At 42.1% G+C, this 24023-nt stretch overlaps 1 protein-coding gene and 1 long non-coding RNA gene across 9 annotated transcripts in view; one reads left to right on the top strand and one right to left on the bottom strand.

Annotated features, from left to right (window-relative positions):
• Window positions 1-24023, bottom strand: part of nav2a (neuron navigator 2a) — a 140314-nt gene that overhangs the window by 66367 nt on the left and 49924 nt on the right. For 4 of the 6 annotated variants that reach the window (XM_053864275.1, XM_053864277.1, XM_053864279.1 and 1 more), the window contains exon 1: window positions 9689-10486. The exons of 1 other annotated variant lie outside the window; for it this stretch is intronic. In XM_053864275.1, coding sequence (XP_053720250.1) covers window positions 9689-9877 — 189 coding nt within the window. In that variant the 5' untranslated portion in view covers window positions 9878-10486. Of the gene's footprint in view, window positions 1-1484; window positions 1551-9688; window positions 10487-24023 lie in introns of those variants that run through there. One more of the 6 variants, XM_053864281.1, reaches the window with a different exon arrangement.
• Window positions 587-6276, top strand: LOC128758427 (uncharacterized). 3 transcript variants are annotated; one of them, XR_008414487.1, is made up of 4 exons: window positions 587-678; window positions 783-2958; window positions 3966-4101; window positions 4221-6276. It is a non-coding gene; the product is annotated as an uncharacterized LOC128758427 (long non-coding RNA). The 3 variants fall into 3 exon arrangements; XR_008414488.1 differs by having other exon boundaries at window positions 605-678; window positions 773-2958; XR_008414486.1 differs by having other exon boundaries at window positions 611-2958.

The following is a 24023-nucleotide window of genomic DNA, read 5'->3' as shown; positions in this document are numbered from 1 at the left end:
TACTTTCTTTTAATGCCTTTACTCATGTGAGAGTTCATCTTTAAAAACACATAATTTATCTGATGGCCTGGCAGTTCCTGTTTAAGTTGTTGCCACACTTGTTTACATGGAGCGGAAACCCTGAATGCTATTTCGAACACTAAAAAAAACTTACCTAATTATGGGAAAAAAATGGAGTAGATAAATACTAGAGAGTGAAAATGAGCTGCTTGGTGGAAGTCTGGACTCTTTATTAATTCTCAACCTGCATTATTTGTTGCTCTTGTAAAAAACACCGCTGACATCTTGTTCTGCAAGACTCATAAAGTACTGAAACGCTGACCACGGTTGAAGCTAAGGTAAAGGCTAAACTCAGGTTGTATTCAGATGATGAGCATTTGAAATTAAATATTCACCGTTCTGGTGGAGACTGTAGTTTCTATTTTGGTCCCTAGTGTGATAGATAGAATTCTATTATAACTCAAGCTCTTTGGTTTCCACTCAATAGGTCATGTGTTGACATTTGGAACCATGTCAATAAAGGAATCAATGGACAAGTCATAAAAGAATATTGACATGCGTCCTCACAGAAAATAAAAAAGTCATTCTCATTTCTAGGAGTGCACACGTGTAATCCCTGCCTCACACACAGGGTGACCCGGTGGCCCACCAGCCTGCTGTCAGTCACGCTATGTGGAGGTTGGTAGTGTGTAATTAAACTAGCCGCCTTATCAGCTCATCTGTAGACTCTGGTAATAACCTTCTCTGCTTCCATCCCCTCTTCCTCTGTGAGCTCACCGCAGATCTGGATAAAAGCCTGGTTGAAATCGACAGATAGGCGCAGAAAGAGAGGAAGACAAGAAACGCCCCAAAACCACCTGAGAACCATTAGGAGTCAACTCAGTAGGGTGGGTAAGACTGAAATGTTTTTCTTTTTAAATCTGTCCAGCTCTTATCACAAAGATCGGCAAACACTTTGTTGCGGTTTATTAGCACCACATGACCTCTCTGCACCTGACCTGCACCGCTTTTATCACACTGCTGCAGATCCTGTTGAATATTTACCACCCTGGTTGTATTGTACCCACGGAAGACAGACAGCAACAAAGAAAACGCGGATGAAAGGTCGGACAGATAAACTCCAGACACAAGTTAAAATCTTTTGAGAGCTAATCGGCCGTGTCCTTGACAACATCACAGTGTGTTATGTATCACAGAACAAAAGTGGGCTTTAAATATATGAACATAAATACAGGTGACAAGAGCTTCCACCTGCAAAAGCTCATTCAGTTCAAACATAATGTGCACAGTTTAGTGTGACAATACAATTACAGACTCATTCACGCTCAAACTATTCTGATGATTTTTGGATGTGATGGAGTAGTAGGTCTCACTTGGTGGATGAAATGCTGAAGACGATAAGCTAGACTACCAAAAACAGCATCTTTCAAGTCAAGCATGTTCACCACTTTACAAAGAGCATGACTTTATAATGGTCCACCTACCAGTTTCATTGAGAAGTTGTTGCTCTCCCAGCTGCACAGCATCAAACTCATGTTGCTTCCTGCATGAGATTCACATGGAGGGAATCGGCTTCCATCCCAGCTGAACCCCAAACCTTGCCATTACTAGTGTAACTTACTGAGAGTGGCTACAAAGATAGGACCCCGAGCACTGCAGGTACACAGACAGCTGGGATCCAATGAAGCTCCACAAGCTAAAGCTAGTGAGTCCTGGCAGAGTGCACCTTCCAAATGATTGGGCTGCTGGTCTCCCAAGCCCTGACAGGTCTCTGGATGCCTGAGGGGGAAGACCTCAGTGCCTCCAGCTTCTCTCCTCCCACTATTGAATCCAGAGGAGGGAAAAATAAACGCAAAAGCTCAAAGCAAGAGAAGCTCTGTGGTCTCTGCTTCCCCTCAGCTCGAAAGCCAAACCAAATGCGAGCAGAGATGAGAAGAAGGAGGAGAAGGAGGAGTGGATCCCCTACTGCCCTTCATTACCCCCCCCCACACACGGACGCCCACGGCAACACATTGTGCTATTGCTTTTCAATGGACCATTGGCCAGAAGGGCAGGGAAAGTATAGAGGAAAGGACAGAGCTCTTAACCTTCATCAGCCCCTCCTCCGGGAGATCTTAAATAACAAAAAACAGTGGTGAAACATGACAAAAAGAGGAGATCAGTGCTTCCTTGATAACAGGAGGGAGTAAAAAAAGGAAGCCGCACAGAACCAACACTCATTTTCCATTTATTATTCCTCTAACCAGACCTGCATGTTTAAAAAAAGCCCTTTTATTTTCTCCAACCCTTCTGCTCTCTGATCAGCCGTCACCCACAACACACCAGTCAGCAGCTGCATGTGTATTTCTGTTCTGCAGAACACACATTTATGTATCTGCGTGTGCAACTAGGATGCCCTCCGATTGTGCCTGTCCTATCCGCCGCGCGCAAACACACACACACGCCACCACCGACCACAAATTACAAGCTGTATTTACATTTTGGGAATGACCCAAGATTCTGAGAAAGTTCCCACACGAGGGGGCCGCTTGATCACTTCCAGCAGGGGAAACAGCATAAAAAGCATCATGAAACAACACTGATCCCGAAACGGTGAAAATGTTGATGCGTGACTAATGAAGAGTAAAAGAGTGCGAAGACCAGTGTGAATTCACTGCTTCACAACCAGGCAATGTCGTTCAGCAACCTTCTTTTCACCCACCAATTCAAGCCTTTTACAGCAAACAAACACAGGTATAAAAACTAACCAGCATTTTTTTCATCTCTGATGCATGTGGCGCCATGTGGAGACCATGATTGAAATTTTTTTTTTTTTTTAGCAAAGCATTTGGAATGATGGAGCTCTAGCAGAGGTAATAAAAAGTAAAATCATTCTGGCTCTTACACAGGAACAACAGCTCACATCATTGCCTGAACCACCGTAGCAAGCTTCTACCTCCATGAGAAGAAGCTTCAAAGGTGCAGCTACATTGATCATAACTCTTCTGTGGTGTCAGCTATGTCATCTCTGTGTGTACCTCCCCAAAACTAAAGCCCAGCCGTTGTCACCGCAGCTAACCAGCATTGATTTAATGACTCCTTGACAGAGAATATGCCGACAGTCAGCTTCCGTGTTTAACAGTTTTAGTACAAACCTCCAACAAGCTCATTATGTGAAGTCACAGTCAATGGAGTGGGTCTGCTTCCTTTCACAGTCCCAGATAAACCCTAGTGGTTTTGGAACAAAGGGGGGTAACCCCAGCAAGCAGGGTCTTTTGTTGAAGAGGGACCCCCACCTCTTCTGCTCTGAAGGAAGGTTGGGGTGATGATAAGGGGGTTGGGGTGGCCCTGCTGCCAGGCTGTTTCATTCTTGGTGAGGAGGGCAAGGAAGGGGGTGTGGGGAGCATATGGAGCGGTCAGGGCTGGGTTGCGGAAGTAATCTCACCATTACTGCCTTTATTGACTTCCTCTCGCACGACAATTCAAAAGTTGAGCGGAGTGACCTGACCAATTCAATATATACATGAGACGACTTGAAAGAATACATTTTACAAGTGTTGGTCATGATTATAAAATAAAAAGGGAGTGGGAGGAAACCAGAGTGAAAGGAGGACTTTTTGGTAATATGCTACAGTTTTGTTTTTTGATAAATTGAAAATGCCCAATGTAGTAAAACCTAAATCTAGCCCATTTCTGAAACAACATACTGCTGTAAAACATAAAAAACACAACATAAGGTGCTAAATAAATTGCTACTCTCAAGAATCACCCAGCACTACACATATTACTCTACACTATATATGTGTGAGATTGCATCAGTAGCCTACACTCTTTGAGGAAGTGGAGGAGAAACTGACACCCCTGGCTCAGCTTTAGCCATGATGTAGAACCACCACCTCTGCTTTAGTGACCCGGGACACAGCCCCCTGGGGAGGGTGACTTCAGCCCCGCTGACCTCCACCTCCTGCTCTCTCCTCACTCCGCAGCGGCTCCTGGTTCCAGACTGAGATGGAACTGATTGTGTTAGTCTGAACGGTGGTGCTGCTGGATTCCCCAGCGGACGCCACTCACAATGACCCGTTTGTCTGCCCCGACGATTTTGACTGTGACAGCTAACACGTGGTAAGTGGAGTAGGAGAGACAGTGCCGGGAATGGGGGCTCCTCAGGAGGGGATCAATGAGAGGATGTGGACTTTGGAGAAGCAGATGCTTAGTCCTAATTAACACGGTTATGTCTGCAGCCATGACTTCACACAGGAAGGAGAGAGGGGCACCAGTGAACAGGAAGTGGAATTTGATCGAGGCGCATTAGGCAAAGATGAGGTCATTATGGCAGGAGCCAACTGCTACATGATCGTGATGCGCCATCAACCCACACTGTCATTGATTCATTAAAACCTCCAACGGTTGACTTCATTGACAAAACTGTTCTTAGTACCGACCAGTGAAATGCTTCACAGCAGCTGCTTATTGAGAAAGGAATGCAGCGAAATGTGGCAAAGGACCTGCATTCAAGATAGAAATAAAAGCCACAGAATTCTGTGATTTTTTTTTCTTTTTATATGAATATACTGGGATGATGTGAGGTGAAGATGCAGTTTAGATGGTGAAAATTCTAAGTTAGCACTACAATGATGACATGATCTCAGACAGTCGGCAATGTACAGTATGTTGAACAACCTTAATATTAAACAAGCCTTTCATAGCTGTTCTTATCTGAGCATTTAGAAAGGCTACAATTCCAATAACATCCCTGTTTCTCCGTGTGAATCAGCAACAGTGTTGATCACCTACACTGGTGCACAACTGGTCTCTGCGAGGTCCTCCTTACCAATATTTGTACAGTGAGTCTGCAGAGGCCACATTGTCGCTACAGAAACAATCACCATTATTACAGTGGGACTGGAAAATTCAGTGATATACTAGGAATCCCTGACATTTATTGCAATAACATCTTCTTACAATGGCTCCAAAGTCATTCAAAGGCACCTCCTCTGAGCTTGTGCCGTCTCTCGGCGCTCACTTCATCTCCTCACAATAGACTCTTCAGCAATCACACACTAAAACAGCCATTAAATCTAATTTTAACTTCACAACGACATATGTGAACGTGTGGCTCTTTGTCAAGGTATCAATACGAAGCAGCACAATATATTGCCCTCCATAAATCAGCCTGCTGCAGCAACATTAGCACTCTAATGCAGCAGCAGGGCGGTTCACTTCACTTTTTTCCTGCTGGTTGGAAGTAAAGGCCATAAAAGTCATTGTCTTATTGTCTGTGGAAAAGCAAGTCTTCAAAAGGTCAGGTTATACATTCATGATTTTTAGAGAGATACTTTTCTCTGATTCACACCTGGACAAAGTGCAGCCCAGGGGCCATATGCGGTCCGATGCCTGTATTTTCATGGCGCGTTTGACGTCAGACTAAAAACTATAACTAATATGTCCTCATTTTTCTGTCATTTCATTTTCTGTGTTTTTGTTGCTCCACAAAATACGTGAAAAAATATTTTGAATCTATATTCAAATTAAGTATATATATAGTATAAATAGAAGAGTATATAAATATTTCAATCTGTTTAATGGTATATTTACACTTCTTAATATCCTTATTGTTACATATTACATTTCATCTTCTTCGGTTCATTTTGTACTTAATTTTGATAGCTATTTTTCCATCATGCTTTGTATTCATTGCTGTCTTTCTTTTGGCATGATGGTCCCTCACAGACATTACAGTTTCTGATGTGGCCCTAATGTGGAAATTTAATTTCCCATCTCTGATCTGATTTAATGTTTAACATGACATTTTTGAATAAAGCATTTGGACAAAATTGTCTTCTTTTTTCAGCATTACTTTAACATATTGTACCTTACTGAAAATAAAGAAAAAACATGATAAAACCATGATAAAATTAAAGCAGATGGTCCATCTTAGCAGTGTGACCAGATGTGTTCCACCAGGTGAATTAAACTAAAATTAATTTGCATCTTTAAGATGAGGGGGAAAAAACTGAATGCATAAGCATTTCAATTAATGGAGGAGAACGGAATGCGTCAGAGCAGGTTGCTCCTGAGGAAAGAAAGCACAATTGTGTTTTAACATGAGGACACTGGAAGATCTCCTTTATTCACAAGGAGACCACCTTCACTAATCATGGCCAGGGGGCTGATGAAAATTGTCATCCATCGTGTCTGGATTCATGGATTTACAGTGATTGTATGTAAGCAGCCAGCACAAGGCTAATCATTGTAAGAATGATATAATTTACTTTACACACACAATGATGGTTATATTCTTCAGATAACACATGACAAACGTCAAGACCCAGGACTACGTCTGTTTAGTGACACACACACACACATATATATATATATATATATATATATATATATATATATATATATATATATAATGTCTGTCTTGCTGCTGTCTTGTAGTCAGAAGCATGAGCGGTGTGCATCTCAGTGTTTCCCCTGTGTCAACGTCGGGTGTGGGGACCATTGTAATAGTTAAGAAACGTTTAAACCAGTGATGATAGTGTTATAGACTTCTTAAATATATGTTTAAGCTTACATATATATATATATATATATATATATATATATATATATATATATATATATATATATATATATATATATATATATATATATATATATATATATATATATCCATGTCTTTGCCTTTCACAGACTGTGATGTATTTATTTATTATTTGAATATTGAAATAAATAAATGACACAAACAACAATAATTTATAAAACTTTCACAATAAAACATTTCCAAATTCTCGGGTCCGGTGTCTCATGCCAACTGTATCAGTCAATAAAGGAGCTAGCAGACCAAAGGTCAACCACCAGGGGGTAGCAGAGCATCTGAGCTATTCCCTATGTGTGACATCAGGGCGAGTTCAAATTCCATTCACACATTTCCAGACTTTCACCTTCACACCATTCATCTTCTGTCACATATCGGCACACAGATGCAGTTCCAAAAGCAGACACACACACACACACAAGCCTTAAGTCGATGCTCTTGTCACACCACAGATTAGCTGTGGGAGTGCCAACTAGGACACCTCATTCAGACACCTGCAGCTCTTGTTGACTTCACCAAGTCTGAAGACAAGATGCCTTGTATTTTAATCAAACTTGGCTCATTACTAAATATAATTTACTTTTTCTTGTATAGATTTCAGTTCAGTCCATCTATGCGCAGCCTGTGAGCTGAGATGCAGCTACAGTAAGGTGGTGTCCCCCTCTGCCAACCCATGACACTGTAACCCATGTACGAAGTGTGGATCAGTAGCTAAATTTCTAAATAGACAAGTCATCATCATCTGAAGCTGACAGACTCAAACCAGCCAGCATTTTACATCACACATCTCTCATTGTGCTTTCAGTCTTCAGAAGAACTGAACCCCAACAGAGGAATATTTCAAACCATATAAACAAGAAAGGCATGTTGTAGAACCAGTGGACAAAAGAAGAGAACCTCATAAAGGGATTACAAGTCACTTTCTTTGAATGAAATCACAATTTGCACCATTTTTCTCCACATCCTTGGCTTTAAAAGGTAGACCTGCAAAGAGTTCAAATTGGATGGATGATCCAGCACCGCCCACCTCTGCTGGAGAAATGCATCAATTTAATTTGCAACAACGCAACATGGAAGAAAGTTCTCTCTCCCCTCTCTGCGTGGATTCATCCTCATCTGTGTTTGCGTCGCTCTCAGTGCAGTCTCTAATCTTGTATGAAGTCACGGGCAGATGCATTGAACTGAGCTCTCAAGTCTCACATTCAGAGAGAAACTTTACTTTCTGTAAAAGTTGTGATTGGCCAAAATGTGCTCATACACTGAGCAAATTAGGGTTGGAGGGTGTGACATATATACACAGTGGAGATGCACATGAACAGGAGAGAGACCAACCCTGGTGGTACCGCTTTCAGAGACAAGACTCTGGTCAAGTGAAGGAACTGAGAAAGAATTAACTATGTCGTCTGTGAAAGAAACACACTTGTGGTTCATTTTAGATTCAACAACACAGACAGGTAGCACTACAGTGGCCTAAAGTGGACAAAACGCAAGTCTCTCAATAGATGGATTCATGAGGTTTGAGAATAAATAAATAGTAAGGATAAAAGTTGCGTCAAGTCAAACGTTTCTTAACTATTACAATGGTCCCCACACCCGACGTTGACACAGGGGAAACACTGAGATGCACACCACTCATGCTTCTGACTACAACTTAAACATGGCTGTAGTTCTCAAATGCCACGTCGTCTTTAAAATCAACAGCAGCAAGACAGACATTTGCAGTGAACATAAAAAGGCTAAATTTTGCTCGAACACAAACATGACAAAATAATATGAGATCTGTGAAACAAGTGATCGCAGCCTCATCTACTAGCTAGCAGGTACAAATCACGGGAGAATAAACCAAAACAACAGAGGCTTAGCAGTGGCCCGTCCATGTACATATGATGTCGAGTCCTGCTGCTTGTGAGGAAGGTCAGGAGTGAGCCCAGCCGAGGATGAAGACGCTGCCTCATCAGCACCCCGGGGAGACAGCCAGAGAGAGGGAAGGACAATGAGAGAAAGTCATGTAAAATAGGTCAGCGAGAAAACGTGATTAACCATCACAGAACTGACACCATCGCTGGACACGTGCTGTGTCCGAGAGCCAGCGCCCCCTTCTCCTCCTGCAGCTACCATCATCATCACCATCACACCAGATCTGCCTCCTCTCGCTGGGAGTCACTCGTGCTGGAAGGATAAATTGTGCGCGCACTGCCTCTCTCTGACACACACACACACACACATACACACAAACATGCACCTCTTTCAACGCCATGCCTTACAAGGCTTTGCAGCGATCCTTCTCTCGTTTTGCCTTGGGTTGCTAAGCGCAGCCAGTTTTTTACAAACACAGCAAAACAGCCACCCTGATCTCCTGCCTCACTGCCATGTCGCTCTCTCCAATCCACTGTTGCTGCAATCGCACTATTAATGTTAAACACATTCTGACGTATTTATTTGTGGCCACAGAAGGAGGCGTCTCCGCCGATACCGAAGCACAGCGACAAGCGATGAGCCACAATACATCAATTGTGCACCTCCTTGTGTTCTGCCTGCCTGTGAAGCAGATGGAATCATACACCAAAACATCATGCTCACAAAATGCAGCTGTCACCACACGGGAGTAGAACCACCCATGACATCACATTTTTGGTTCAAAATCACACAGCATGAACAAATAAAGAGAATGGACAGCACTGAAGCACCAGGCCAGTGACAAGATATAACATGACTTGCAGTGAGAAACTCATTCACTACAATGACTGTTCCACAGCTTCTATTTCAACACTGTCAGTTTTGACTCATGAGCATCACCAATGAGTGAATCCATGACCATCCTGGAAACAGTTTTATGGGCATGTGGATGAGGATGTGAGAAGCTGATTGGTAGGGGAAAGAGATGAGTTTCACCATCAAAGAGTTTCACCTGTTCTGTTTTTCTTCACCAGAAAATATCCAACAGTCTACAAGAAGTGACCCTGGCTTGCCAGGAAAGGTCATAATGCCATTACATAGAGATATTGTGATATTTAATTCCAATTAAATATCACAAGGTATTTCAAGGGGGGAAGTGAAAACATTCAGATGAGGAGACTAAATGCAGTTTTAAGTGCCAAACTTCCTGACCTGCGTGTTCTTGCTGACTTCCGGGCCGACACTTTTCGAAGCTCCATGGCCCAAAGATGGGTTGGTGGTCTTGAGCGGCGGCAGAGCCAGAGCTGACGGTCTGCTGTGAAGCTGAGGGATAGGCAGAGCGCTGTGCACCGGCTTAGGTAGTCCCGACTTCATGTTTGACCCCACCAGAATCGCTGGCATCTTCGACCCCACCGCCTGACGAGTGAACTCTCCGCCTCGCGCGGAGATCTTGGTTGAGCAAATGTTACGTGTTTGCAGATTAAAGCTCTTCCATTAGAGTGTCCACTTTACTAGGTTGGAGTCATTTGTTTAATCAGTGTGGTTCTTGGCTCCTCCTGCTTCTGATCTCAGCAGGAGGGCAAGCTGAGCTCCCCAAAATGCACAGGAAGGTTTAATACCATCAGATCCCACCTGTTTCCTCTTTCAGCTCCTTGGTTCAAGTGGAAAATCCTTTCCTGAGTGTTTCCAAAACAAATGATTTGTTTCAAAACAAACCAGACACACATGGTATTGAGTTCAAAAATGAAATGCTGTTAGTCGGGATGGAATTTGAAAGATTCCCCAGTTCTCCTGTGGCAGATCCTCTTCTGTTATTCCTCCATCTAAGGGTCAGGGATGAGGCTGCCACCATCATGCAGAATAGGGCATCTCGAATGGCACCATCCTCGCTGGACAAGCGTGAGCTCAGGCTTCCGTGGTACGGAGAGCAAAAATGAGAGACGACAGCAGCAGCGACTGCTTGATTGAATGAATGTTCGGCATGTGACTAACCAGCTGAGTCCCTGTGCTGCCCGACTCTCTCCCTCTCTCACTCCCTCTCTCTCTCTCTTTCTCTCTCTCTCTCTCTCTGTGGTAAACGGTGGTTAGCAGCAGGTGTGGTTTAGATCGCGCTGACATATGTGGAGACCAGCTCAACACATCCACTCAGTATGCTGCCTCCCTCTCACTTCCTATTTCACCACAACAACACCCTGTCAAGCGAGAATAGGGTGTTGGATATAAATGTGTGACAAAAAAAAAAAAAAAAATTCCCAGATCCAGAATCACAGATCCAGACCATAATTCAGATCACTCCTAAAAATGAATAAAATGTCTGTTTCACATATTTCTGGAAAATTTCATCCAAGTCCACCCATAACTTTTCAACTCATTTTGAACACAGACAGACAACGCTATCAAAAACGTAGACATTTTTGTTATTATTTGTCATATGCTTTGAGACACAATCTTACAGCATGCCCTCGCTCTTCACGTAACACACACACCATCTGTACATATCCATTTGTTAAGCGCTTCTCGAAATGCATTTTGCCTCTTTGACTTTAATCCAAGAACATAGCTGATCTAAATGGTAATTTTCCCACCTCAGTTTTTAGTTTTTATGATTCCGTATGTTTTAGTGACATAGATGCATTCAGTGCATTTCATCATACTACCTCAATTCGATTTTCACCTACAGTACGTACAGCACTTTAGGAGGATCTTGTCTTATTATTAAGTTCTATGAAAACAAACATGGTATGGACACATCCCCACCTAGTAAGTTTACATCATAACATTGGTTTCATGCCTTTACAGAACAACATTCGAAGTAGAGCTGACAGAAGATTAAACATTTTAATCGCGATGAGTCGCACCACAGCCATAGTTAATTTGAGATTCATCGCACACTAATACGTGCATGGCCCTCTTTACCTTTACATCGCTATTAACAAGGATGGAAAAAACACAGACAGGTTTGGATGTTTGGAAAATTTGGAGGAGTTTCAGACTTTAAGAGATAAATTTTCATTAATAGATAAGGATCCATAAAATGAATAGATCCAAATAACTCAAATACAAAAAAACAAGCACAAACTTTCTTTATGTTATACAATGTGATGTCATCACCAAGACATCCATGATGAAGGACATGAGACTGATGGGTGGTAAAACACATGCACAGCAACCTGAGTTGGCTTGCAGCGCCCTTTATAATGCAATGTCCTGCTGTATTTGTCCTTCATGCCGACTGTCTGGCATCAGTGACAAAAATTTGGGTCTCCCACAGGCACTTCACTTGAGACATCATGAGAGATTTTTAGCATGCTAATCCAAATCCTGTTAAAGTAATCCTGAATTATGTTAATAGAATTACTTCACGCATGTCTGTGTGTGAGAATGCAGAACAATTGAAAATCTGATGGATTGCACCTACCCACCTACCATCTGAGTATTGCATCAGCGACATTGTTCTTTTTCCATTACCGTGATTGTGCAACCTTATATTACGATTCAAGATCATCAATACGTGACAGCCACCTGAATGGAAACACAGCCGGATTGAAAACACACCCATATCCTGAGTTCTAAACACAACACAGCTCCCTGACAAAAACAGAGGAAAATACTGAATCCCCTGCACCACAGTCGCACTTGAAATGCGCCCATTTGGATTATGGAAAGAACAAAAACACACATGCACGGAGAGGAAACTTCCATTATTTTCCTAGCCTCCACTATTGTGATGATTAACATGTCCCACAGCCTCACAGATCACAGCGCCGAGCTAAAGAACAGTCTGATTTACACTCCACCTTTGAAGGTACCAGATGACAGTCCAGCTCTGTCTAATAATAGAGCCACTTTGGCTGTAAATGTCCAGCACTGACAGTAATAACCAGGACACCCACTGGCTGCTGGGCTTCATGTTTATTCTGCATTTGTGCTCAGGATAATAAACATTCGTGTGGGGTAGGCGGTGGGCCGCTGTCAGCACTGTATGGAAGGAGGTTCACGTAAACACAGATCATATATGAGCTGTACAGATGTTGAAAGCCATCCACATTGTTGAAGTTCAGTGGAACCACAAATTTACACTTTTGACCACTTGAAACAAACCTGGGAACTGCACTGCGTGACTAGACAAAATAAGATCAAAAACAAAGAAAGCTGCTAGTGCGGTTGATCACTCACACAATTAACAATATTTTGAATGAAAATTATACACTGAACAATCACAGGAAAAGAAAACAAGATGAACTAAATTCTTCACTTTCACCTGCCAACAATAAAAATGCAGCTCCAGTTTGCTACCGACATTGATGAATTCCCCTGGTCTCCATATACAAAATATTTTATTCATATTTAGCAGTTGTGTACGGTGTTTATAGGCAGGGAAATCGAACGCGCTTTCCTTCCCTGAACGTTTTCATTAGCAGGCTTGGCAGAGCATGACGAGAGAAGACTCATGATAGGATCAACCGCCTGACATTTCCACCCCGACAAGCCACTACGGCTTGACCTACACACGGTCACATGACTTGTTTGGCATAATTAATGGTGGCACAGCAGCAAGGCTGAGATCTAGGAACACCAGCGGGGCTTTGGCATGGCTTGAACTCAGATCACGTCAGTCACGCGCACATTTGATGCTCCCCAGTAAAGGCACAGTCAAGTGACAGGGCGGCTGGTGATTGAGCCGGTTTGGTCCCTGTCGAGCATGTTTGTGCCCGAGCCAACTCCTGCTGACAGGAATCTAAATGGGTGGTGGTGGTGGTCGAGGTGGTGGGGCTTCCTGTCACATATCATCTGCACGGATCAGAGAGCAGATCATCTGTTGACTGCATGTCACTCTGTCTCTCAGTGGTTGGACACCAACTCACCATTTACCCAGCGATACTTTAAAAGACTAACATTGAGTCTTTAATTTGTGGGGAGAGAGAAACCCACTTCCCTTTCCTTCCCATTAAAGTTGACAATAAATATATCAATATATTCTTTGAAGATTTAATAGTGACATTTTAAACTAATTGAACAAAAGCTTAAACATCTACTGAGCTGGTGACAATAAAAATGTTCTTAATGTCTCTCCGATCAGCAGCGGTGCATCTCTTCATATGTCCGACCGGAATGCGCAACTTGAGTTCCGTGAGCAACGGACTTCAGTCAATATGAGGTTTCTTTCTGGAATTTCCCATAACAAAAAACATGCCCAAAGCCTCCATAATCACGTCCACCTCCGTGATGTATTTTGTGTTAACCACTTATTCCGATTTTTCCACTTGGTTTAAATATGTTAGATCATGTCAGATTGCATTTTCAAAAAGAGGAGAGAAGAGATCATTTTTCTGATGGTTGTGGCAGCTCTCATTTAAGCTATGGTGGTGTGCCACAATTGGTTTTGACATATTTCTAATTTTTACTCTTATTATAATTACTATTATTCTTATAACGTGTACAGACCAAATGTTGTGTCTTTATGATCATGATTATTTTTTCCACACAGCCGTGTGCAGTTAACCTTTTGTTTCTTGCGTGCTTTTTGCTAACCCTTTATTTTCTTTTTTGCAGATCTTATCTCTCCTTCCGTTCATGTGCTTTTCTCCCTGTTAGTTGATATGCTCAGCTTTTTGAAAACTCTTACTGAATATTAAAGCCGGTTGCAGAACTCCTGTTGTCCGACTCTGACTGCCACCTGTTCATCACACTCACTTGGGTTCCACTCTGCTCTGTCCCTGACATAAGTAATTAATACCAGTAACTCATTTTGTAAAAGGACAACAGTATTTGAACAGTCACTGAGAGAGCTTCAATCCTAATATATAAAGTTTTGTATTTTGGAGGAGTACGAAACAAGTAAATTTAATTAAGGCACACAACACAATTGGGGAAATGTCTACTGGCAAATTTTACGCCGCTAAACAGTGGCTTGAAAATGAATTGGCTTCCATTGCCTCCTTCCATAAATTGTGTTTTAAAAAGACAGACTGTTTGAGTGAAAGAAAATCAACAGCAAACTCATGAAAGATAAACACGCAGACATATAAAAACCCAGTTGGAGGAACTAATCAAGCAGTGTTTTTTGGAATAAAGCAATTTTATAGTTTGCTTTAGCATTACGACAGAAGATTAAATTATATAATAGCCATCAAATAAATATTAAAATACATATCCGCTCACTGTTGGTGACGGGTTTTACAGTTATCCACTCACAAAGGAGACGGCTGTGAATATTTGATGGCAAAACGGGGTGAAGGAAAGGACAGCAAATGAGATCCATGAACCCGAGCTGACATCAGGAAAAGCCCAAATTTATATGTTATATATTTAATAAGTTGGAAAGAGAAAATGTGACCCGCCTCAGAGGGGATCTCCTGGCACACTGGTACATGGCCTACATACGTGAAAACCCAGCCTCCTCCAGCAAGTGACGTTAAACTACATCAGAGCTAGAGAGAAAAGAGAGGCTGATCAATACCGGTGAGAATGCACAAGGTGACAGCGCTGCAGTAAACTACTTGGTGCGACGCGAACCCTGGGGCTTAAATGGCAATTATACCAAAACTGCTGTGACACAGAACCACTTAGCTTTTTTTCACTGGTGGAATTGGAACGGAGATCCAGCAAGGACACAGAGGGTTTCACAAAATCAAAGATGAAGAAGTGAGAAAACTGAAAATGTGTTGCATGCAGCAAAAGTTAACTTCAGCAGTGACAAGAATCTGAAAAAAAGTAAAGCTTTGCCGGGGTGAGAAAGTCTTCACTTTGTTATGGATGAAATGATTGATCAGCATGATTACGTTTCTGTCCCAGGTTGAACACAGTTATTAAATTCATGACTACTACTGATAACTCATAATGTGTTGTAGGAGCGATTCAATAGAGATGAAATCCAACTACAACCATCGACATGCAAACCACATCTCAGGTCACAGCGAAGGACGTGATTTAAACAAGAAACATTATGGCTGGGGGCAAGTGAAGAGGGAACTAGCTGACTAAGCAACAGTGACATAAGCCGATGTAGGAGGTGATGAGTACTAGGACTTGTCTGCTAAAATGAGTTAGCAGTGGGCGGAATGTGGTGCAAAACACTTCAATGTGAAAGCATATATAGGATACATAGTTATTAATGGAGATTCTACTGAAGAATGTGACGGACAAAAAACAAAAACATATGGTTAACAAATCATTGACTCGAGAGATAAATTGCCAGATTTAACCCTTTTTTATCCATGATCGTCTGCAAACATGAGCCAAGCGTGACTTGAACAGCTCTGTAGAACTGCATGTGAAAGGTTCCTGGAGTACATTGAACATTCTGGGACAGTCGTCATGGGGACGTTTACAATGTTACCTGTTAAGTAGAGCTGTTCTGAGTTAATTTTCCTCGTCCCCCATCAATTCAAAGATTACTCCAAATGTATTGTGCTATTGTGTCCAGTAGTTTGAACCAGTACGTAAACATTAGTATTTTAAATAATGCGCCAAGTTACAGTTAGACACAAATATCTCCAACCAAATCAAATTGAGTCAGAAATTGACATGAATCACTACCCTGGTCAACTGTTAATGTATTGAAGTGAATCCGATTGGACCAGCGAGGCACTAGAGTAAACAGAGAGAATGACAAAGACTTATAAACAGAAATCCCCATATTTGGGACACTGCTTGCACAAACCCAGCTGATTAGAGGACTGCAGAGATAACACATGCTAATGGATTCACCAGAGAAAGAGCAACAAAAGTGCAGGTTGTTTAAGGTGATAGTCTGCATGGCTGCATCAGTTATTGAAGGGAACAAAAGCATATTTATCTTTCATAAAGCAGGAGGGAAAATAATCTATCAAACCAAGGCACTGTGGTGAACCAGAGTGTTGAACTTTTAAAATGAAATTGTTGAATGAAGAAGTTTGAGGTGAGGATCATGTTCTCTGGGTGCAGTCAACACAAGGAGGCTGTATTGAAACATTAATTCAAGTCAGCGACTGATACAACACTGACCTGCTTGTTTTCAGAAGCTCATTTCCAAAGCTCATCTAGCTGGACACATGGTTCACTACCATCCAGACATAAATCTGTGATGGGATTTGTTCTACATCTCCTTATACAGAAGACAAGCTTCTCCCCAGTGAAGCTACATTCTTGGCCACGGGCAAATTGCTTCTATGATCACCAGTGCAGATAGCATTCAAATCGGGGGTATAATCTCAAGCCCCTGTGACCTTATTAACAAAATAAGAAAATTAATTAAACAGCAGTATCTCTGGAAAAACACTCAGATATACTATACTATACTATTTTCCTCTTTAAGCAAGAAGGTATTGTTTCAGCAGCAATGTTTTATTTCCCTGTCTACGTACAATAGTTACCTCTTAGTGCTAAGCTTTTCAGGAAAACATAATCGAGTTTCAAGCTGTAAAGGCTGTGGTTGCACATTGGACTCAGGCTCACACAGTGAGCTCTTCTGTTTGTAAAGGCCAATGAATTTGTAATGACACTCCTTCCAAACTCGTGTTCTCATATCAAACCCTGTCAGGGCCGAGGAAAGCTGAGGTAAGCTCTTCTGTTCATCTTTGATTGATTAAACCAGCGTGAACATGGCAGGGAGGCTGTGCTGTAGTCCTACGCTGCCTGCACCGATACAACATTTTCTTATTCAAGTGTGACGCTGGATGAGTGTGTACTGAGATAAACACACCAACAATATTTAATCAAAACGTGACACAGACACAGCTGCTGTAGACTGTGAGGACTCCCTTGGACACAAAGACTTTCAGAGAAAATTAAAAGTCCTTAAAAAAAAAAAAAAAAAAAATCAATTACCTCTGTCTCTTGATCAAGGGGATTTGCTGCGCTTTGTTCTTACAAGTGTGCAAAAAGTGCAGATGAAAAGCTACGATCAGAGAACTGCTTCCTCCAATCATCACTATGTGTTCCAACCTTTTGGTCCTCCCTTAAAAAGACCAATTTCATTGAGCAGGGAACTTAAAATAGCTTCATCAAACTATGTGACGTCCAAATAAAAACCTTCTGAACAAGTTCATCATACAATAAAAAACACAAGCTAAATGACAAAACAGGAGCTTTGGAGTCGGTGTATAAGCACAACCTACTGTAGCATGTCATATTCCACTTTTGTTGTTCTAAAACCTTTTATGATGGAGAATCAAACCAGCAACAGTTCCACCGGTCTCACTGCAATGAGCCACACATGCACACTAGTCACCATATACCGTACACACAGTGTACACACCCTCACCCTCCATCTGGCTGACATATGTGAGTTTGAAGGTTCGACAGGAGCTTGGCTGGATCTAAATCCAGAAGCAGCAGCAACAACAACACAACTCTCCCAAACAACAACAAGGATGCTCTTACCTGCCAGGGGAAAGTCCCGATGGGATGGATGCATGGAAAAGAAAAAGAAAGTTAGTGAGGAAAAAAAAGGACTGTACGTTATTATTGTCATGTTTTGAGCTAAATAAAGTGGAACAGTACACCACAGATTTAACTGAACAGCAGGAGGGAAACAAAGTCAAACTTTTCCAAGATCAATGACTAACTCAGACTCGTGAAGCAACAGTTTGGAGATGACTTATCCCAAGAGAGATCATCACCACATGAACATCTTGAGCCGATAGAGACCACACCAAGACACTGCACGACAGAGAAAGTCCCAAAAAGTCAACAATTGTTGACCACTATCAAAGGAGTAGGAATGGGCGATATGGCCAAAAAAAATATCACACTAAATACATTTTCATTCTATTCCATGTGTTGGACACACTACAAAGAAATGCAATATTTCACGTGTCTGGTAGAGCCCGGTCGTGTCTGACAGACTGCTCTGCCAGCTTTATTTAGGGGTTAAATTAAGCCGTCATTAAGTTATATTCTATTCCCGAAATCATTATAGAAACTGTCAGTCCTTTGTATTGTGAGACGAAAAACCTTTTTTCTCTCCTAAAATGGTTGTTTTCAGAATCAGAATGAGAAAACTTAATTAATCCCGAAGGAACATTTTGTCTTTTAATCTAACATGCACTGTACACAACATATAACAATAAATGAAAAAGAAAAAATATTATATAATAATATAAGTGCAGAAAGCTATACAAAAGAGCTTATAAACAATGTGCAAGAAAATGCAGATTCAAGAACAGAGTGAACAGAAAAGGGTCATCAAATGTTCACAGTGAAGAGAGCACCAACGATACAATCGTCATGTGGCGGAGCAACTGTAGCATTGCCTTTGCAGGCCACACCTCTGTTTACATGACTCCCTGTACGACAAATAAGTGTTGCCAATGGACCACCAGTTGAAGAAAGCTCAGACGTTGGTGTTCAAATCGGCACTGCACCTTTCCTTGCACATTTCACAGATGATGCACAGCAACTTTACACACGCATACGTATGCCATGTTTTTGAGCAAACAGTCTTTGAACATGAGGCCGTGGGTGTTTCATAAACCCACCACTGCCTCAGCTGACCTTGACTCCAGCGCACGTTCACGTTTCTACCATTGTTTTTATTGTCCTGTTTTAAATTCTCTTAATCATTGGCTCCAGAACAACAGCATTGTATTGGCCTTTCCGGCACGATTCTACATATCACCATTTAAAGCAGCTAATTTGTGATATATTCACAGATGAATGCTTCATCGTCCTACGTGAATACCAATGTGGTGGCGTGCTGTTCCTTGGTGGTGGAACCTGGAGCGTAAATGAGCGTGTTTGGCGGTCAACCAGCTGAAATCAGCCTGGGAGTTACTCGTCATGTTAACGGCCTGTTTCTGCCTGTGGGGTGCCAGAGCTGCAAATGTGCTGCCAAATGTTGCCCACCCAGTTTAGTCTCACTTACTCACTGCTTCCATTCACCAAACTCTGCTGGGTTCACCATGACGTAAGGCTAATTTACATGCTGTTTTTACGCTGGACAATCATTCCTCTTGTAGCACCTGTTGCAATTGAGAGACGAAGGCAAACAGGAAATGAACAACCTCACATCGACAATAACATTTCTGAAGGACGGTACTGGTTACACTGGAGGAAATGATACTTCCGACGCTTCCTGCACTGATGCTTTGATGGAAACTGACGCTTTTCAAACAGACTTTTATGAAAAGTTGTAAAATAAAACCTTTAAAGTTTGTAGGCTGCACATTTAAATGTTCAAAGCTGCCGAGAGGAAACACATTCACTCGGTACCATGGAACGGAGCAGAATTAATGTCTCTAATTTGGCAGAGGTTTTGTGGGATGTTTCTAATCGACAAGCTGAACCACAAGGCTGCAGGGTGAAACAAAGCTTTTATCAGAATAGTGAATAAATAGAAAATTGTCTTGGCATGTCTAATGTTTTTACAAAGTTGATGGGTTTCTAAGAAAGCTGGTCACGGAGTACAAAGACTGCTTATTTGCTTAACACTTCAACACGTCAAGTTACTCAGAAATGCCGAGAATAAAACTCCCCAGGTTGTTGGGTTCACGTCGTGGATCAAGCCAGTACATTCGATGCCATGCAGCTTTACCAATGCCACACGCTGGAAGACCAAGAATCAAATCTAAAATTATGTGTTCATATATTCATGGTAGCCAATAATTTCTGAACATCACACAGAAAAACAAAACTGCATTTTTGGTATGGGTGTTTGAAGAATATTCCAGGCCTATGGGGCGCTGGTTCATCTGTCTGATCCCTGTTTTAGAACATTAGTCCCACAAATGAATTTTGTTTCTGAGGAAGTTTAAATGAGGTTCTGTGTCTAAGGAGGCCCTATTGACTCACTTTCAGGACAACATCTCTCAAGACAGCCAAGAAAACACATAAAAAAGCATTGGCGCAGAAAGCAGTCAGAAGTTGGGGGTCACTCGATATATGAAGGCCCTCAAACAGCCAGGCGTTTCAGTCACGGTGACCTTGACAGCACTAGCAGTAAGGAGGAGAGCCGCGGGCTACATGTACCTAATGACAGCCAGTGTAGTGGCAAGAGCTTCCGACCTAAGTGTCAATATGCAACACGAAAGGCTGACTCTAAAGTCAACATTGGATGCAAAAGTGCACTTTCCCAATGTCAGATGAAGAGGTGTATCAAGAGGGTATGGCAGATCTCATCCATGCTTTTTGCTGATGATGCAGTCCTGGTGACAGACAGACTTCATAACATCAGACTTCATCACTGTAGCTGTGACAAATCTGATATCTGATTTCAAGTAATTTACGGTATTAAATTGCTGGACCTTTTTGCCTTTCAATCGAGGTCCACCTGTTGCAAACTGTGTTAGAATGTCAACAAGAACATGAGCCCAAATACTGACTTGGAACCTCCCTTAGAGAGGTTCCGACATGAAGGGGGGATCTATATATATATATATATATATATATATATATATATATATATATATATATATATATATGGACGACATGGAAGGAATATCACGGGTAGCTCAGTGACTAGATACTGCACTCTCATTCTGCACTCGATTCTTGAATTATGGAAGTTCACTTTATTGCTTGGTCTCAAGTGTGAGGCGCTCAGTGGTGGAGGAATGTGCTGCCTCTGTACTTTTCTCGTTATTACAATCAGATTCAAAGCTAACTGTATTATTTCCTTGAAAAGCCATCTTGACATTCATGTTGAGAAATCAGATTAGGAATTTGAATGCATGATAACCTAATTGGAGCCTTTAAGAAGCCCATTTGCATAACTCATACTTAAACGTTAGCCAGTCTGCCCTTGGCGACTCAACCAAACGTGAAACTGTCCCTCTCGCTGCCGATGCGATTCTTTCAGCACTACTTAAAATGCACCTCTACCATTTCTGACAGCAGCAATCTGGAGATGAGATTAGAAGTTGTGCTTTTTATCGCTTAGCAATCCTTTAAAGAGCTTAGCACTGGACCCGACGTGCCTCCAACAGTGCGGCGGGTCAGGAAGGCACCCGGTCTGTGTCTCCCACTATCCACTTTGTTCTAATCCTTTTTTCTGCCAGGCTTCATGCCAACACCGCGGTCGACAATTTCAAAGAGAAGCAAACATGGACGGATGAGCGTTTATTCTGCGGTGACAATCTGGTTGAGACTGACAGGCCACATGTTGATGTCGCGAACAAGAAAGCTGTCAGGAAATGGAACCAACAATTACACATTTAATCATTGAAGTGCCATATTTGAATTATACACACGACATTGGATAAACATGTTCTGCCCTTCACCATTTTTCAGTCACTATAACAGCGTTTTAATAAGCCTGACAAAACCTTTAGAGTGATGGCTCATTCTTGACGCAACAGTGAAAGACTATGAGACTAGGCTTTCACTTCCTAATTGACATTGGGGGAATAGAGGATAACCATAGCTTGAATTTCCTGATGTGACTAACATAAAAACCGACGTCCTGGTCGAGAGGGCCTGTTTGATCACACTAGTGAGAGGTGCAATGCCCAAATTGGGATGAAAGGGTTTCAAAAGAGGGAAGCAATGAAAAGAAGACAGAGAGGAGGGAGAAGCCGAGAGTTTGCTCTTGTTGGTTGGAGCCCAGAGCCACAGAGACCAAAACAGTCCCCGACAAGCCTCAACCATGTCAGATCACATCAAGGCTCCTGCCAGCTCCCTTCCCTGGACCATTTATACACATACATGTATGCAAGCCTTTAAAATGCCCTGGTCATGGGAGCTCCACTCATTTAAACTTTATCCAGCAGCGCCAGTGGACCTACTTACACAAAAATACAAGCTCAAAACACAAAAGCTCTGTGTTAAAATGGCAAACGAAGACGTAAGCAAGTTACACGGAGGAATCACGCTATGAGTGACTTCCAGCACAAAGACTCTGTCTGGAAGGCTCTTCTTCACTCTCCTCTCTTGCTCCTTCTCTCTACCTAGCACCATGTGACATGATTCAGCTTTCAAACTTTTCATCTCTCAGAAATCCTCAGGCCATTCTGGCTGCAGGTAAGGCATCTATTTATCAGTAATTGATCTCCACAGTTGTTGTTGAACTGACTCCATCAGCAACCATGTAGTCAGTTCAACCAAGAGGCAATCTCGGTATTAACTGATGTTGGTCCAATTGAATAGTGCAAAGAAGCGAACGTTAGGAATCCAAGATGATCCCAGCCAGAGAATGGCAAGAGAAATCTCTGCCTCCAGAATTTCTGCCTCCAGAGCCTCCCATCACGTGATAACCCCAACATGACAATAAAAACAGTTTCTAATCTCACTCCAATCTGCAGCCATCCTCACCCAGTCCATTCCTTCAGGTGTCCAGGAGGCATGGAGGAACTTAAGTCCCACCAGCAGCGTATGTCTTCCTGTCATTTAGTTATTACAAAGTTTCTATCCGAATTTTTCACTGCTGGGACAAAATATTTATCCGTGCGACATGATACGTTGAGATTATCGTGGCGAACCAACAACATAATAATAAACAGCTTTCTCAGCCCTTTTGCTCATCCTTAATTCACCGCACCGTTTCCTCATTCCCTCTGCAAGTCTCCAGGGAACCGCAGTACAACTGGACAGGAAGTGGAGACACCAGTGTGTTTTTCAAACTGAATTATTTGCAGTGCAGTGTCACAGTTCCTAAATAAAATAAATAATTCTTATCATGGTCTGTAAATGTCCACAGATATGCGAATGATACATTATAATTTACAATTGTAACACTGAAAAAAGAAGGTCATAATACTGAATGCATGGCGGCTTTTATGGCACTGTGCCACGAACGTTCACACGTACCGTCTATCGATCTGTTTCTCACTTAGCTTTCCTACAGAAGGCAGTAATAGAAGACGGAGGAGGGTCTTACATTATGAAAAATGAGCTTGTTCTTTCCATCAAAATGTGCAGTTCCAGCATTGACAGTGTGTGGAACTAAATATTTTTGTGTTGCATCAGATGACAACAGATGGCCAAAGAGTAAGGGATTTTCACCACAAATATGAGCAGATCCTTAGCATACCAAAACCTTTGCATGAAAACAGGACTTCTCTTTCACTGGGAAAATGAAGATGGAATAAAATGAAATGGGGAACTGTGATGACGACTGAGAGCTTCTTCCATTCCTTTAATCCTGCTGAGCACAGGTCAAATGGTTTCTTGCGCCTGATTTCAGTCTTGGCCTCCCCCAAAGGCGGACACAACACAGATGAAAGAAGCTGTTCTCAGACCAAATTGAATCACAGGCTTACGTCATAAATATTTTTCCTTCCCTTTCAATACGAGGCTGAGTAACAGATTGTCTCCAACAGGGCAGGGTAAGTTGGGGACAAACTCTCTCCCACTCCATGCCCTCATCATTTTCAGAAGAGGGAAATGATTCCAAATGGGTTTTAGGAAAGAAGGGTACTTCTCACACCAAGTTTTCTTGACTCACTATGACTCACTAGCCCGGCCAAATCTTCTGGAAAGTAAAGACATTATTAGAAGTGAAAAGGTTGCTTTCATATGGGTTAAGAACACAGTGGAATCGGCCAGTCAAATGTTTCCTGCTCACAATTCTGGAAACCGTTTGGCAAAGACATGGCAGACACACAGTCATCCAAAATGGCCCCCCAGGAGT

The sequence above is a fragment of the Synchiropus splendidus genome, chromosome 5 (assembly GCF_027744825.2).
Source record: "Synchiropus splendidus isolate RoL2022-P1 chromosome 5, RoL_Sspl_1.0, whole genome shotgun sequence".
Taxonomy (NCBI): Eukaryota; Metazoa; Chordata; class Actinopteri; order Syngnathiformes; family Callionymidae; genus Synchiropus; species Synchiropus splendidus.
The sequence above is the reverse complement of the archived record's forward strand: the minus strand, read 5'-3'. Positions and strand labels throughout refer to the sequence as shown.